General features: G+C 49.6%; 1 protein-coding gene across 3 annotated transcripts in view; it reads left to right on the forward strand.

Moving 5' to 3' along the window:
- The first annotated feature begins 17,206 nt into the window (after positions 1–17,206).
- RNLS (renalase, FAD dependent amine oxidase) overlaps positions 17,207–17,844 on the forward strand; it is a 95,927-nt gene continuing 95,289 nt past the window's right edge. For all 3 annotated transcript variants that reach the window (XM_067299485.1, XM_067299487.1, XM_067299486.1), the window contains exons 1-2: positions 17,207–17,324; positions 17,465–17,570. In XM_067299485.1, coding sequence (XP_067155586.1) covers positions 17,213–17,324; positions 17,465–17,570 — 218 coding nt within the window. In that variant the 5' untranslated portion in view covers positions 17,207–17,212. The remainder of the gene's footprint in view (positions 17,325–17,464; positions 17,571–17,844) is intronic.

Here is a 17,844-nt window from a genome sequence, read left to right on the forward strand (position 1 = left end):
CTTGGGTTTGCCTAGAACAACACATCTACTGCAACAATGCTATCAAAATCAACAGACCTTCAAACTGTATCTGTACTTACCAAGTTTTGAGTTCATACTGCTTAGATGCCTGCTTGATATTCAGAAACACTGCTTACCGATCAAAATTCAGGAGATTCAGACGCTCATGGGAAAGAACAACCTGTGCTTTCCTTATAAGTTTTCAATGGGGATTTACAGCAGCTAAAGGAGAGACTTGAGCAGGAAAACACCTCAGACAGGACTCAGACTTAGCCTGGTGGCTTCAATAATTGTTTCTAGCATTAATGAATATGTACTGACTCAGGGAACACATCCTAGTCAGAATATTTTCAGTGAGGTGGAAGAGAGTTTCAGAAATTCTAGTAAGTAAGGGGCAAGGCAACAATCCTCGCAATGCTCTTTACAGACCATTGGAAATTGCAGTGTGTGTTGAAATACAGCATCATTTGCCTGATGTTTTTTCTGTTAGTGTTCGTTTAATATATCTGTTCCTGTCCAATAACAAAACCCAGAAAACACTCTTGGGCCTCAGTCTGTCATGCAAAGAACAAAACCCTGATCAATAGCTGCTGGAGCCCAAGGAAAACTTGGCACTTTCTACAGTATTTTCAGGGTTGCAAGGCAAGACATCTCGAATATAAAATTACTGAGTACTTAATCATGGCTTTAAAAGTGATACATTACAGTATTGTGGGCTTGCATTTTAAATAGTAAATACCAGCGTTCACCACACTGTCTCACCATTAGAATGACAACTGCAAACATCATCTCCTACATCATGGTCAGTAAATAGCCACAGGTCTCATATCTCAGCAAGACATACGGGACTTGCAAGGTAGACAAATGTGAAGTCCTACACATGGGAGGAGGCAACTGTACAAGCTGGGTAGACCGGATAAAAAGTGATAAATTGGAAAGAAAGCAGCTTTGCAGAAAAGGACATAGGAATCACACAGAGGACAATAACATTACCAGGGCTGCACCCTGGCAGTGATGAAGCCTAACCACATACTGGGCTGCACTGGCCAGAGCACAGCAAGCAGGCCCAGGGAAGTGATTATTCCCCTGTGATTGGCATTGGTGGGGCCACACCTGAATACTGGGACTGGTATAGGTCTCCCCAGTAAAAGAGATACATTGACAAAATGAATTAAGTCCAGTGCAGGGCAATGGAGATGGTGGGGCTAGAGGCCAGGGCATACAAGGAGAGGCTGTGGGAGCTGGGCTTGTTCAGCCCAGAGATGAGAAGGCAAAGGGGGATCCAACTGCATCTTCCACTGCTCAAAGGGGTTACAGAGATGATAAGGATGGACTCTGCTCAGAGGGACACAGTGAAAGCACCAGAGACACCAGAATAAGCTGCAATATGGGAAATCCCAGCTGGACCTAAGAAAATACTCCTTCCCTGTGTGGGTGGTGCATCCCTGGGACAGGTCCCTGAGCTCTAGGGAATCTCCATCCTCAGGGATTGCCCAGACTTGCCTGGACACAGTCCTGATGTTGACCCTGCTGCGAGCTGGGATTGGACCAGAGAGCCCCAGGGTGCCTTCGGCACGAATCCTTCTATTATTCTGCGACTGAGCTTCTGATTTTGACCATTATCTAGCGGTATGCCCAGTGCAGCCTGATGCAAATATGATCTAATTATGACACAACCACCACAATATCTGATGAACAGCTCTCTCCTTTACATAACTGAAATGCTTTCAAGTTGGTTTCCTGTTCTCTTCAGATCCTAATCTAGACTTTCTCTTATCAGTACACAAAGGATGTAGGGTGTTATTTGTCATAGAAGTGATGACATAGCGCCAGCCACTTCTACTCTATCTATTCCCAACTACGTTACAGGAAAGTGTATGACTGAGTCGCTACTCTTCCAGGGAGAACTTTATAACATCACAGTGATGTTTGCATCACCTGTTAAGAGAACTGTCCTAGTCTACCCAGGAAGCAGAGTGAGAATAGCAGGTTGATTCTGATCAAACTATTATGAGCCAACAATGTTTCATTCATTCTCTAAATAGAAATAAGATAATGAAAAGAAAATCTCTGAACATCTGCCCTTCTCCTTGATCCAAGGAAAAGCAACAGAAGTAATTACATACCATTCATAGAAGGAGATTTATAAATGTAAATGTATGTGTCACTTGTGACACCTTACATAGGAGCAATGTGTCTCCTAGCAGTTCTAGGAGTCACTTGATACTGATAGGAGATTGGTTTAAAATAGGTAAAAAGAAACTTTTCACAGTTGAAAATAAACCTGCCACAAAAGGTGGTGAAGGCAAATGGGAACAGCAAGGTCAAAAAGGTTTTAGACAAATTTATGGACAATAGGTCTGTAAATAGATACTAAAAGGATGGGGCAGGGATGTCCCCTCTAACAACGGCAGTGGACGTTGGGGGACTACAAGTGGACGGACTACAGAAAGTGGCCAGGCCCATGTGCTCCCCATGAATAGCCTCTTCTTTTACCAGCACTGGGCAGAGAAAACTGGGCTAGACCAATCTCTGATCTGACCCAGCAGATCAGAATTCATTCCTGTCTTCTCTGACAAACGCAGCTAGTCAGGTTGGAGCTGTTTTCCTTCAGTCAGAACCACAGGCACAAGTAGGGAGAGACCCAGCTCTACAGATAGTTTTCCCAGACTTACCTTTAAAAAGGCAAAGGCTACCAGCCCAGCTGAGAGGTAGAGTAGCTCCTATAGAAGAAGACAGAGAAATGTCAGTCTCTGATGGATGGACCATGTACCAAAGCAATGTCTAGTGTGCAGAGCCACGAGGAGAGGAAGACGGGGCACAAGGCAGCAGCAAGGGACTGTTTGTCACCTCTAGCTGGTGTGCTGTGTGGCACTCTTCATCTCTCTTAAGACAACCCTATTTGAACTGCCTCAAGGGTGGAGTAGCAAGAATGGAGAAGACTAAACTTAAACACCCTGAGATATTAAACAAAGAAATCATTAGGCAATAACATACTTTAGAAAGGTCTTCTGCTGCCCAGAATTTGTTTATCAGGTCTATCAAATTCTGTTTAAGCAGCGTCAAGTAATTACAGATGTTTAAAGGTGATTTCCATCAATTAACTGATAACCTTGAAGAAAGTTTCCAGTCTTCCATTTTGGTGACTGTCTTATTTAATTATTACAAGAGAAATGATTAATTTATTAAAAAGGAAGTCTAATGGCAGATCTTATGTTTTAGAAATGATGATGCACCAGACAGAGCTCTATAACCTTTTGTTATACAATGTTAGGGACAGAACTGTTAAATGTGAATTTGAGATTAAATTCCAGGCAACAGTGTGAAAACATCCTTGTTCTTCACATCCTCACCAGAAAGCATTAAGAGACCCTATGCACCATAGCCCCCCCACACACTGCTGGCTTATCCTTCCCCTTGATCCACAGCAGGGCTGTGGCTGTCTTCTGCCCTGTGCTCCTGGATTATGCTGCTCTGGAAATCTCAGTGCACAGATGATGGTGAAAGATATGTTCCAGCTGTCAACCTTAAGGGGACCTGAGATGTGTCCAAGGCCCACATCCAGATTTGGCAATTGGGAAGCGCTGCTGGTGCCACGTATGCATAGTAGAACTTTGGTTCTTTGCTTAGAGATTTGTGGTAAAAAGCACCTTGCTTTTAAGGCACAGAAGTCAGACTTCAGGGTGTAAAACACGTATTGTCTTTCTAAGGAAACAGACAATTGAAATCTGTAATCCCAGGAAGGGTCAGGGACCTTCTGGTCATACTCATCTGGAGGCATTGTCCTCCCTGAAAGGTGCAAGACTGAGGCCACAGTCATAGTCATAAGAGATCCCATAGCACTTGCAAGAGTGAGGACATTACCACAGGTCTTGCAAGATGCTCAGGTCTAGGTAATTTCTCTCAAAGGTCATATATAGCTCTTGCTAAAGCGTCATGGCTGTGGTGGCTGAATGGGATCAAGATTAGGCCCTTGAGCTTCATTACATAATCTTAGGATCAAACAAGATCAACATTTCCTACATGTTGGTGGGAAATGACCTCTAGCAGTCTCTACTTCAGTGTCCCACTAGAAGCAAGATTTTTCCCAGCACTGGATCAAATTGTCCCTGTCTTTGAGTAGTCAACCACTCAGGATAGAGATCCCGCATCTCTCTGGTGAAAGGCATTTCCTCATGACCAGCAAGAACATGAAAAGGTGCAACATTGTTGTCCCTTGTCATATCATCTTCCACCAAAGAGAAGCATTTGGCTGTATCACCTTTTGCCCTCTGAGAAGTCACAGGCTGCTGTCAGACCCCTCTCAGCCTCCCCGTGGCCAGACCCGATAAGCTCAGCTCCCTCCACTTCTTGTTGCAGAGACACTACCAGTTTGGCAGCCTCCATGAGGCCTAGCCAGTGTCTCCACATCCCTCTTACACTTTGGAGACCAAACTGGACCCACTATCCAGGTGTGGCCACTCTTACACTGCATAAAGGGGGTGACAGCTAATTAAGAACAGCTGGCCATGCTCCTACTCATGTAGCCCAGAATCTGGTTCTCCTTCTTCACAATGAGAGCACATTGTTGGCTCACATTCAGTTTGGCATCCGCTCTCACTCCCAAGTCCTTTACAGTAAGGCTGCTACTCAACAGTTCCTAATCAGTGTGCTATCACACCCTGCCCTCACCAGGGCTTCCTGCCACTGGCACATACTTTAGCTAGGTGTTCAGGCCTGGAGTAGAAATATGTTGCACATCCAAGAGTTCTGACCCAACTCATGCAGTTCTTTCTTGCAGCACTCTTACTTTCTTTGCAAGCAGTCTATATGGCAAGCTCACCACATGCACACAGACCATTTTCCATTCCACTGTAGTGTTCTTCTTTAGGAGATTTCGCTACCCATCATGTTTATGTTTAATATACATACCTTTTATAAAATCACTGACGAAGACTCTATCCCAATTCTTGATATTTATCTTTTTGCCTTGATTCCTGGACTATCTTCATCTTCTTCTAGGAATACCTTCTTATTTCCTTTTGCCAGGCAGTGGTTTTACCAAAGAAAATACGCAATTAACAGAAATTCTACTGAACTTTTACATAAATTAAACTGGCAGTGAGAACCCAGCCAACCCATCAGTAAAATAAAGCATCCTCAAGCAAATATAACATATAGATAATTTGATTATAAAAAAAACATTTATGAGGTTTGAAAAATCTCATTTTCATGAATAAACAGGTAAATTCTAGCAAGAAAACATTGCCTAGCCCACTGGCAAATGTATGGCTGTGCAATTCAGCAGGTCTTCTAGGAGATACCAGTTGCAATGGAATTCCATCCAGGATCTCTGGTGGTCCTGAGCAAATGCAAAGTCTGGCAATGCCCTGAGCCCTAGGAACAGAGAGGACTTCAGCTTAGCCACATCTGTGTCTTAAGCACCTAATTCCCAAAAAAGATACACAACTCTAAATTACTGCCTGGCTATCACAGTGCATGAAGAGGAAGTGTGTCAGAGGGGAACCACAGCCGGCAGGGTGCCGAGCAAGATGCCAACCAGTGCATTCCATAGGAAGTGCTGAGGAGAAAGACATATGCTCCTGCACTGCTCCCCAGGGTGTGGGTGTAGTCAACTGTGCCAAGAAGAGAAAAACTCCCACAAATCTGAATTCACAGCCCTAAGCTCTCACAGGTTGGATGGTCAGTTATATGGTCAATCTCTCTTTTACAAAACCTGAGGATACTCCAGACTGAACACAAAATCTCCATCACTACTCCACAACTCACATGGGAGGGGTAAACAGGGTCTCCAACCTCTCTCCAAGGAGTGCCTATTAAACAGCATCTGCCTTGAGGCCAGCTCAGAGCTCCCCCTTCAAGATGGGCACCATCAACACTCTCAGCAGGTAAGTGCTGTCTCTTAGTTGCATTAAGCTGCCAAGGAGCTTTAAATCAATCTGTTGTCAAACGTGTGCCAAAGCATTGGGTCCTTGTGTGTCCCAGCAGTTCTCTGGAACTGCCTCCTTCACCTACACAGCTAGGTAAAGATAATAACAGAAGCATTTCCCACCAGTTGACCACTCTCCAGGCTGGCAGAGGGAAAGCAGCATGTTTTCCTGAACTGTGGCTAGTTTAGGAACCGCTAGCAATGGGATAAAGTTGAAGGGGGCAGCTCTACAATGACAACAGGCAGGGTGAAATCCCTTCAGCTCCTGTTTGTGGAGTCCAAGAAGGAGAAGCATTAGGCTCATGAAGATGTCCTTAGAAACTGTAATCTATCCTCTCCCAATGGACGTCTGTTGCAAACATCATCCAGAAAATTTCATCTTTCCCCAGGCAGAGGCATTGTACACATGCCACCAGCCCTCAACCCACTCTGGTCTCAGCATCTTGGGATCCCACTTTCTTAACATCAAGACATTCCTTCTTGCAAAATACAAGCTAGGTCCAGGCATGCTTATGGAAAACCCCTGGGTGCTGGAGTTAGCCCATCAGCTCTTTCTGGAAGCTGTCTGTCACACCCTCAAGTAATTCTTGCTGGGTAGCACATTTAGGTGGGCAGGATTTGATTATGCTGGAAGCTGATCATCAGTAGGGTGGATCAGACTCAGTTCCAGAGCATTCCTGGATGACTGGTGCTGGGACTGAGTCAGTCCAATAGCAGAGATGACTTATCATGTATCTCACACTTTGTGCTCTCACAGCCTTGTTCATCATCATGATCCACTTTTTGTGTTGAATGCTCTGGGAGTTTCCCATGATATTCAAGGCCTGGCAGGTCAAGGTCTATGGATGAGTTCTAGCAACAACATCCCATGCGTGCTCCTAATCACAGTGTGCTACCTTCCCTAGCTCAAATACCATACTTGATAAAATGCTGCAAAGGCTAAGAACTCAAGAAAAGGATAGGGATATAGGTTTACTGAGGCACATGATTAGTTGGAGGGTGACAGTTAAAGAGTTACAGCATCTAAATTACCGCCATAGTCATACAACAAAATAAGTATGTGAGCAGTCAGTCCTCACAGAAAGTTGGGGTAGGGTTGGAGTTGCTGTGTCAGAGGCTGCGACCCAGACCGACCCTCTGACAGTAGATGCAGCTCTACAGGTCTCAGGCTGTAGGGAGTGCTTGGGGCCTCTCCGGGAGGCCTGGGCTGGCAGTCAGCTCTCCTGCAGGAGGTGTGCTGCTGTTGACGAGTTGTGTCGTCAGGTAAGGGAGTTATAGGAGGAAGTCAGTAGGCTGCGCAGCATCCGAGAAGTGGAGCAAGAGATAGACAGGGTATTTTCGGAGACTGTGCAGCTTCGGGAGTCCCAACCCCCCACAGCAGTGGAGTTGCCAGAGGGCTCTGTGCCATGTGAAATGGTACATCATAACATCGTAGAAGAAGGCTGGAAACTGGTCACTGCTTGTGGGAGGAGAAAGGCTCCTAGTTCTCCTGAAGACCTGAAGCTGAAGAACAGGTTTAGTGCCCTCCAGGATGAGGAGGAGATGGGCATGGCTGCCAGGGAAGTACCTGGGACAACAGACCCTGTGCCCTGCCGGAACACCCGGAAAAAGCGGCGGGTGATTGTTGTGGGGGACTCCCTGCTACAGGGGACGGAGGCATCTATCTGCCAACCTGACCTGTTGTCTAGAGAGGTTTGTGGCCTGCTGGGGGCTCGTGTGAGAGATGTCATGCAAAGACTGCCTAGGCTCGTCCATTCTTCGGTCTATTACCCACTGCTGCTCTTCCATGTGGGCGCCAATGACACCAAGGGCAAACTGGAGACCATCAAGCAGGATTTCAGAGCTCTGGGGATGGTGGTCAAGGGTCTGCGAGCCCAGGTCATCTTCTCCTCAATCCTGCCAGTGAGGGGGATGGATGAGAGGAGGAGGAGACGGACTTTCCAGGTTAATGACTGGCTGCGCCACTGGTGTTGGCAACAGGGTTTTGGTTTCTACGACCATGGGACCCTGTTTGAAGATTGACAACTGATGGCAAGAGATGGGATCCACCTCACGAGGTGGGGCACGCGGGTCTTTGCCAACAGGTTGGCCAACCTGGTAAGGAGGGCTTTAAACTAGGAAAGATGGGGGAAGGGGAGAGTTATAGTGACAGGGTAGTTGGCAAAAGACTGCTCAAGTCAGGATGCCTCCAACAGGTGAATGCAGCCAGGGAAGTGCGCATGGGATGTGGCTATGGAGGACCCTCTTGTATCCCTCCTGGGAAACCTGCATGCTCGATCACCTCCCTGAAATGCCTGTACACCAATGCACGCAGCATGGGGAATAAACAGGAAGAACTAGAGATCTGTGTGTGGTCGCAGGGCCATGATCTCATTGCCATTACAGAGACATGGTGGGATAGCTCGCATGACTGGAGTGCTGTCATGGATGGCTACGTGCTTTTTAGGAAAGACAGGCCAGGAAAGCGAGGTGGTGGAGTTGCTCTTTATGTGAGAGAGCAACTGGAATGTATTGAGCTGTGCCTAGGGGTGGATGAAGAGCGAGTCGAGAGCTTATGGGTAAGGATCAAAGGGCAGGCTAGCATGGGTGACACTGTTGTGGGTGTTTACTACAGGCCACCTGATCAGGAAGAGGAAGTCGATGAGGCCTTCTACAGACAGCTGGAAGTAGCCTCCCGATCCCAGGCCCTGGTTCTCATGGGGGACTTCAGCCACCCCGATATCTGCTGGAAAGACAACACAGCTAGGCACAAACAGTCCTGGAGGTTCCTGCAGAGCATTGCTGACAACTTCTTGACACAGGTGGTGGAGGAGCCAACAAGGAGAGGTGTGCTGCTGGACCTCGTACTAACAAACAAAGAAGGACTGGTGGAAGATGTGAAGGTCGGGGGCTGCCTTGGCTGCAGTGACCATGAGATCGTGGAGTTCAGGATCCTGCGAGGAGGCAGCAGGGCACCAAGTAGGATCGCAACCCTTGACTTCAGGAGAGCAAACTTTGGCCTCTTCAGGGACCTACTTGGAGGAATCCCATGGGTTAGGGCCCAAGGGGGTTCAAGATAGCTGGTTAATATTCAAACATCACTTCCTCCAGGCTCAAGAGCAGTCCATCCCTATGAGTAGGAAGTCAAGCAAAGGAGGCAGGAGTCCTGCATGGATGAGCAAGGAGCTCCTGGCAAAACTCAACCAGAAGAAGGAAGTCTACAGAAAGTGGAAAGGGGGACAGGCCACTTGGGAGGAATATAGGAACGTTGTCAGAGTATGCAGGGATGCGACGAGGAAGGCTAAGGCCCGTTTGGAATTAAATCTGGCTAGAGATGTCAAGGACAGCAAAAAGGGCTTCTTCAAATACATCAGTAGCAAGAGGAAGACTAGGGAAAATGTGGGCCCTTTGCTGAACGGGGTGGGTGCCCTGGTGACGAAGGATGCAGAGAAGGCAGAGTTACTGAATGCCTTCTTTGCTTCAGTCTTTACTGCTCAGGCCAGCCCTCAGGAACCCCAGATCCTGGAGGCAAGAGAGAAAGTCTGGAGGAAGGAAGACTTTCCCTTGGTGGAGGAGGAGTGGGTTAGAGATCATTTAAGCAAACTTGACACCCACAAATCCATGGGCCCTGATGGGATGCACCCACGAGTACTGAGGGAGCTGGCGGACATTATTGCTAAGCCACTCTCCATCATCTTTGAAAGGTCATGGAGGACAGGAGAGGTGCCTGAGGACTGGAAGAAAGCCAATGTCACCCCAGTCTTCCAAAAGGGCAAGAAGGAGGACCCAGGGAACTACAGGCCAGTCAGCCTCACCTCCATCCCTGGAAAGGTGATGGAGCAGCTCATCCTGGAGGCCATCTCTAAGCATGTGGAGGACAAGAAGGTGATCAGGAGTAGTCAGCATGGCTTCACCAAGGGGAAATCATGCCTAACCAATCTGATAGCCTTCTATGATGGAATGACTGGCTGGGTAGATGAGGGGAGAGCAGTGGATGTTGTCTACCTAGACTTCAGCAAGGCTTTCGACACTCTCTCCCATAGCATCCTCATAGACAAGCTCAGGAAGTGTGGGTTAGATGAGTGGACAGTGAGGTGGATTGAGAACTGGCTGAATGGCAGAGCTCAGAGAGTTGTGATCAGTGGCACAGAGTCTAGTTGGAGGCCTGTAGCTAGCGGTGTTCCCCAGGGGTCAGTACTGGGTCCAGTCTTGTTCAACTTCTTCATCAGTGACCTGGATGAAGGGACAGAGTGCACCCTCAGCAAGTTTGCTGACGATACAAAACTGGGAGGAGTGGCTGATACACCAGAGGGCTGTGCTGCCATTCAGAGAGACTTGGACAGGCTGGAGAGGTGGGCAGAGAGGAACCTCATGAAGTTCAACAAAGGCAAGTGCAGGGTCCTGCACCTGGGGAGGAATAACCCCATGCAGCAGTACAGGTTGGGGGCTGACCTGCTGGAAAGCAGCTCTGCCGAGAAGGACCTGGGAGTGCTGGTGGACACCAAGTTAAGCATGAGGCAGCAATGTGCCCTTGTGGCCAAGAAGGCCAATGGTATCCTGGGGTGCATCAGGAAGAGTGTTTCCAGCAGGTCGAGGGAGGTGATTCTCCCCCTCTACTCAGCCCTGCTGAGGCCACATCTGGAGTACTGCGTCCAGTTCTGGGCTCCCCAGTACAAGAGGGATGTGGCACTACTGGAGCAAGTCCAGCGAAGGGCCACAAAGATGATTAGGGGACTGGAGCATCTCTCTTATGAGGAAAGGCTGAGAGAGCTTGGCCTGTTTAGCTTGGAGAAGAGAAGGCTGAGAGGAGATCTTATCAATGTGTACAAGTATCTGAAGGGAGGGTGTCGAGAGGATGGGGCCAGACTCTTTTCAGTGGTGCCGAGCGACAGGACGTGAGGCAACAGGCACAAACTGAAACACAGACACTTCCATCTGAACATGAGGAAAAACTTTTTCACTGTGAGGGTGACAGAGCACTGGAACAGGTTGCCCAGAGAGGTGGTGGAGTCTCCTTCTCTGGAGATATTCAAAACGCGCCTGGATGCAATCCTGTGCAATGTGCTCTAGGTGACCCTGCTTGAGCAGGGGGGTTGGACTAGATGATCTCCAGAGGTCCCTTCCAACCTCAGCGATTCTGTGATTCTGTGATTCCAGCAGGGAAGTAACGACATGTTGTGAGTCTAGTACATCTCTTGATCTTCGGATAACACTATGTATGCCTATGTTACTCAAAGCTCTGGCCTTGCCAGGCAGATACAAAACAACTGAGAAATATCGGGGGCAGAGGTCTTTTGGCAAGACATTGGTTGTTGAAATACTGTACATGTGTTTCACTGCCCATTACATAGCTGATTATATACTTACCTCAATAGCTCTATTAACTCCCAGCAATTCCTTGTTTGACCCCTTTGCCTTTTTTTTCTCAGCAAGGTGGAGCATGGCCTTTTACAGGCTTCTTTATCTCTGCTGGTTTTAGCTTTGGAATCTAAACATCCTTGAAAAGAAGAGGTCAATAGGTATTGGGGCATCCATCCAGCAGGCCATCACATCGTAAAGTCAGAAGCAGCAGCTGGATGAGGCTTGAAGGGGACCCTTAGGCCTGTTCATACAGAATCACAGAATGGTTGCAGTTGGAAGGGACCTTTAGAGATCATCTAGTCCAACTCCCCTCCTCATGCAGGGCCACCTAGACCACGTTGCACAGGACTGTGTCTGATGACAGCTTTCAATATCTCCAAGGAAGGAGACTCCACAACCTCTCTGGGCAACCTGTTCCAGTACTCTGTCACCCTCACAGGAAAGAAGTTTTTCTCTACGTAGTCAGACAGGACAGAACTTCCTGTGTTTCAGTTTGTGCCCATTGCCTCTTGTCCTGTTGCTGGGCACCACTGAAAAGAGCCTGGCTCTGTCTTCTTTACACCTGCCCTTCAGATATTTATACACAGCGATAAGATCCCTCTGAGACTTCTCTTCTCCAGGCTAAACAATCCCAGTCCTCTCAGCCTTCCCTCATATGACAGACACGCTGCTCCCTTAATCATCTTTGTAGCCCTTTGCTGTACTCATTCCACGAGCTCCCTATCTCTCTTGTACTGGGGAGCTCAGAACTGAACACAGTGCTCAAGGTGCGGCCTCACCAGGGCTGAGTAGAGGGGAAGGATCACCTCCCTCGACCCGCTGGCAATGTTCTTCCTCACGACACCCAGGATACCACTGGCCTTCTTGGCCACAAGGGCACGTTGCTGCTTCATGGTCAACTTGTTGTCCACCAGCTCTCCCAGGTCCTTCTCCGCAGAGCTGCTTTCCAGCAGGTCAACCCCCAACCTGTACTGGTGCATGGGGTTATTCCTCCCCAGGTGCAGAACTCTGCACTTCCCCTTGTTGAACTTCATGAGGTTCCTCTCTGCCCACCTCTCCAGCTTGTCAAGGTCCCTCTGAATGGCAGCACAGCCCTCTGGTGCATCAGTCACTGCTCCCAGTTTTGCATCATCAGCACACTTACTGAGGGTGCACTCTGTCCCTTCATCCAGATCACTGATGAAGAGGTTGACCAGTATGGGACCCAGTGTTGACCCCCGGGGAACACCGCTAGCTACAGGCCTCCAACTAGGCTTTGCGCCACTCATCACAACCCTCTGTGCTCTGCAGTTCAGCCAGTTCTCAGTCCACCTCACTGTCTGCTCATCTAGCCTGTACTTCAGCTTGCTTATGAGGATGCTATGGCAGACAGTGTCCAAAGCCTTGCTGAAGTCAAGGTAGACAACATCCATTGCTCTCCTCTCCTCTGCCAAGCCAGTGATACTATCGTGGATGGCTAACGGGTTGGTTAAGCACGATTTCCCCTTGGTGAAGCCATGCTGACTACTCCTGATCACCTTCTTATCCTTCACATGCTTAGAGATGGCATCCAGGATGAGCTGCTCCATCACCTTTCCAGGGATGGAGGTGAGGCTGACTGGCCTGTTGTTCCATGGACCCTCCTTCTTGCCCTTTTTGAAGATTAGAGTGACATTTGCTTTCTTCCGGTCCTCAGGCACCTCTCCTGATCACCATGACCTTTCAAAGATGATTGAGAGTGGCCTAGCAATGATGTCAGCCAGCTCCCTCAGCACTTGTGGGTGCATCCCATCAGGTTCTATGTTGTGTACGTCCAGTTTGCTTAAGTGCTGTATACTTCCTTCTTATATTTGAGTTTTGCCAGGAGCTCCTTGTTAATCCAAGCAGGTCTGCTGCCACCTTTGCTCGACTTCCTGCTCATTGGGATGGACTGTTCTTGAGCTTGGAGGAGGTGATCCTTGAATATCAACCAGCTTTCTTGGACCCTCCTTCCCTCTAGGACCCTATTCCATGGAATTCTTCCAAGCAGATCCCTGAACCCTGCTCTCCTGAAGTCCAGGATTTTGATCCTGCTTTTTGCCCTGCTCCCTTCTCTCTGGATCCTGAACTCCACCATCTCATGGTCATTGCAGCCAAGGTTGCTCCCAACCTTCACATCCCCAACCAGCCCTTCCTTGTTTGTAAGTACAAGGTCCAGCACATCACCTCTCCTCACTGACTCCCCTATCATCTGTCTCAGGAAGCTGTCATTGATGTTCTCCAGGAATCTCCTGGCTTGCTTGTGCCCTGCTGTGTTGGCTCTCCAGCAGATACTGGGGTGGTTAAAGTCCCCCATGAGGACGAGGCCCTGTGAACATGAGACTACTTCTAGCTAGAAGAAGGCCTCATATACTTCTTCCTGATCAGGTGGCCTATAACAAGCACCCACAACAATGTCACCCATATTAGTCTGCCCCTTAATCCTTACCCATAAGCTCTCAGTCAGCCCGTTGTCCACCCCTAAGCAGAGCTCCATACATTACAGCTGCACTCTCAAATAAAGGGCATATATCATACCATTTGCTTCTTTGGCCTTATCCCAAGAACCTGCTGGTATCATGGCATATATTCCACACTGATCTCGTGGCCTTTTTCTGTGCACTGTGCTGCCAAGCCCACTTCCATCTCACTGAGGCCCACTTCCAGCTTCTTCTTCATCAGCTCTCTGGCACTTACATTCCTCACCTGGATTATGAAAGCTTGTGTCACTCTTTTTTTTTTTAAAGTATTTGGTTCTGCAGTCAGATTGGTGCAGTTTCTGGGGTCCCTCCTTTATGAATGTGGCATTGGTCCTGAGTGAGGTCTTTATTATCTTTCCAAATGGTACCCAGAATAACCATGAGTCTTGCAGCAATATTTCTGTCCAGGTTGGATGGTCAGGCTCAGAGGGGGGTGGTTAATGGATCATACTCTGCCTGAAGGCCAGTAACAAGTGGAGTACTACAGGAGTCTGTGCTGGGACCTGTCCTGTTTAACATCTTTATCAATGACCTAGAGGAGGTGATGGACTGCACTCTTGTCAGGTTTGCAGAAGATACCAAACTGGTGGTGGGGGAGGAGGGTTACCAGCAGATACACTTGAGGGCAGGGCTGCTATCCAGAGGGACCTAGTCAGGCTGGAGGAATGGGCAGACAGGAACCTTGTGCAATTCTGCAAGGAGAAATGCCAAGTCCAGCCCCTGGGAAGGAAGAGTCCCTTGCAGCAATGCAGACTGGGGCCTGACTGGCTGGGGAACAGCTCTGCTGGAAAGGCCCTGGGGCCTTGGTGGGCAAGCTGAACCCGAGCCTGCAGTGACCTCTGGCAGTAGAGGAGGCCCACAGCACCCTGGGCTGTATTAATAGGAACACAGACAGAAGACTGAGGGAAGAGATTAATCCCCCTCCATGCAACACTCGTGAGACCACATCTAGATACAGTGTCCAGTTTTGGGCCCTCCAATACAGGAAAGACATTGACAAACTACAGCGAATTCAGTGGAGGGCACTAAAGTGGTGAGGGGGCTGGAGCAGCACTTGGGCTAGGAAGAGAGGCTAAAGGAGCTGGACTTGTTCAGTCTGGGGAAGAAGAGGCTTCAGAGGGACCTCAGAGCAGCCCTCCAGTATCTACAAGGACACTATCCAGGAGAAGGAAACAGGCTCTTCTCAGTGCTGCATGGTGGGAGGATGAGAGATAACAGGCATTATTCGAAACAGGAGAGATTCAGACTGGATATAAATAAAAACCTTTCCATCATGAGGACAGACAAGCAGTGGGACAGGTTGCCCAGGGAGGTTGTGCAGTCTCTGTCCTTGCAGGTTTTCAGCACCAGGCTGGATAAAGCCCTGAGCAACCTGATCTGACCTCAGAGCTGACCCTGCTTTGAGCAGGAGGTTGGACTAGAGACCTCCTGAGGTCCCTTCCTACCTGAATAATCCTACATTCCTACGATCCTATGATCCAGCTCACACAATTCTTTCTCAGTACCCTCTTCTTTCTTTCAACACAGAGCTTCTGCACAGAGCTGCAGGTCAGCTTTTGTATTCAAATCCTCACTAATATCCATGCCTTTAATGAATAATTTTCTCGTCTCCCAAGCACCATGGGGAAACATCTTAATTCTGTAATTTTAGTTCAAGTCAAACATATTCAAATATAGACTCTAAGAGAATTAATCACTTCCAGAAACTCAAGAAAAGTGATTATTCTCCTTGGCACTTGTATCTACACTACTTGATCTAATCTTGGGCCACCCCAGTAGGAGAGAGATCATGATAGACTGAAAGGAGTCCAACAAAGAGTCAATAAGACAGTCAGGGGGCTGGAGCCCAGGGTGTACAAGGCTGAGAGAGCTGGGCCTGTTTAGCCTGGAAAAGGTGAAGTGTAGGGGGGATTGAATTGCAACTTTCACTATCTGAAGTGGGTATTACAAAGACAAAGAAGCCAAACTCTGCTCAGCGAAAGCACCAGAGGCATCAGCACAATTTGCAGCAAGGGAAATACAGCCTAGCTCTAAGGGAACAGTCCTTCCCCACACGAGCAGTGCTGCTGGGAGGCAGGGCCCCAAATGGTGGGGGATCTCCATCCTCAAGATTGCCCAGACTCACCTGGACATGGCCCTGAGCAACCTGCTGTGGCCATGAAGTTGGCCCTGCTGCGAGCTGGGGTTGGACTGGAGACCTCCAGGGTACTGCCAAGCCTGAGCTTGGCTGTGATTTTGTGATTCTGGTTAAGAGCATCCTCTGCCTCAAGTCTTTCTCTAGCCATCACAGCATCAGTTGGTCCAATAGTTAGGTATTACATCTATTATCTTCTTTGTGTCTTTTATACTTTTATGGCCATAACCCAACTTCTATCATTTAAAAAAATTATTTCTGGACCCATACTTATAATATACTATAGAACTATCCTAGGTACTTTTAAATACTTGTTTTTAACTAAGAAAATCCACCACATCATTACAAACCTATCAAGTCTCTTCATAAATTATGTTGATTGAATGATCTGTTTTTTAACACACAAGCACCCAACCCTTTCTTGAAATAAACCACTTGGAAGCAATCATACAGCCAAGCTACCATTGGAGAGGTATGACGAAGTGTAGATGTGTGGTACTACCTTACCTGTTACCTACCTTACATACCTTACAAGGAGGCCAGCCTGGGACTTTCCAGTTCTCGCAGGTTTCCTCCTCCTCTGTGCAGCAGGACTGGTGGAGTTTGCAATCTGCTGGCCCCACCTTGTGGAGGACTTCATCTGAAATGAGCTACATTAACGGCAGAATTATAATCCTGGCAGCTGCATGAATACTTGGTTTCCAGAGGGTCTCATTTTGAACCCACGGGTCACCTGCTTACCGTATAGCCAGACCAGTCTCTCACGCAGACTGAAGACATATTCACGGCTCGCCTTTTGGAAACTCCGAGAGGAAGAAGGAGCTGAAGCTGACAGGAGCTCTCGGTGCTGTGAATTTATTTGCATGCCACCTTTGAAGAGCTCTCCTCAGACTCGGGAAACCTTTCAAGCAAATCTTTTAGTCCGGGCCCAGTGCGCTGATGTGCGTGGGCCCTCTCACGCTGCTGTGCTCCTCTTGCCGCTCCTCCCAATGGCGAGCCCTCGCGTAGCTGGAGGATGACTTTGAGAGAGCTCGGTGAGGGGCAGAAATGACAGTGCTTCAGCGCGGGGGGGGGGCTCAAGGCTCTGCCCAAAAGTGCCCCTTGAAGGGGGCTTTGACAGCCTCTGCACACGCCGTGAGAATGTGTTTTAGTGTAGGTGCACACGCGAGCTCGTGTATGGCAGCGTGTCTTAGCTACGGTACATAGCTGTGGTACACCACGTACGTCTTAATGCGGGCACACAGTGTGTGCGTGTGTCCGTGCCTGTGTCCCGAGGGGGCAGACCCGCGAGGGTGCCCGCCCCCGGGCGGGACGGGGCGGGGCGGCCGGGCCATGGCGCGGGTGCTGGTGGTGGGCGCGGGGCTGACGGGCAGTGCCTGCGCGGCGCGGCTGCGGGGGATGGCGCCGGGCCGCCTCGAGGTGTGGGACAAGGCCCGCGGCGCAGGTGGGGCCGCGACGGGACGGGGGGGCGGGCGGACAGGGGGAGGGGGAGGGGGAGGGGGAGGGGGAGGCGCGCGCGGGCGCGCGCCCGCTGCTAGGCGGCGCGTCACGTCACGGGGCGCCGCCTGACTGGCTGTCGCGCAGGGGGCCGCATGAGCACGAGCCGCAGCGCGCGGGACGCCGCCTGCACCGCCGACCTGGGCGCGCAGTACCTTACGCTGGAGACGGGGCGCGCAGGCCCGCGCCGCAGGTGAGCGCAGCGCCCCCGCGCCCCTCCCCCCGCCCGGGCGGGCGGGCGCGCGCTGGTAACGGGTGGCGGTTGGCGGGTGGCTGGGCGCGCGGCCGAGTCGCCGCGCCGTTGGGGGAGCGCGCGCCTCAGGGGGGCTTCTGGCCCCGCGGCGTCGCCGAGGGAAGGGGCGCGGGGCCTGTCGCCCCTGGCGTATCGGAGTAGCCCCATCCCCGAAAGATTCGGCGTCTTCCTCTGAGTAAAATAAAAGCTTGCTTCAGATCTAAAGAGTTGCCTC

The sequence above is a fragment of the Apteryx mantelli genome, chromosome 7 (genome assembly GCF_036417845.1).
Source record: "Apteryx mantelli isolate bAptMan1 chromosome 7, bAptMan1.hap1, whole genome shotgun sequence".
Lineage (NCBI taxonomy): Eukaryota > Metazoa > Chordata > Aves > Apterygiformes > Apterygidae > Apteryx > Apteryx mantelli.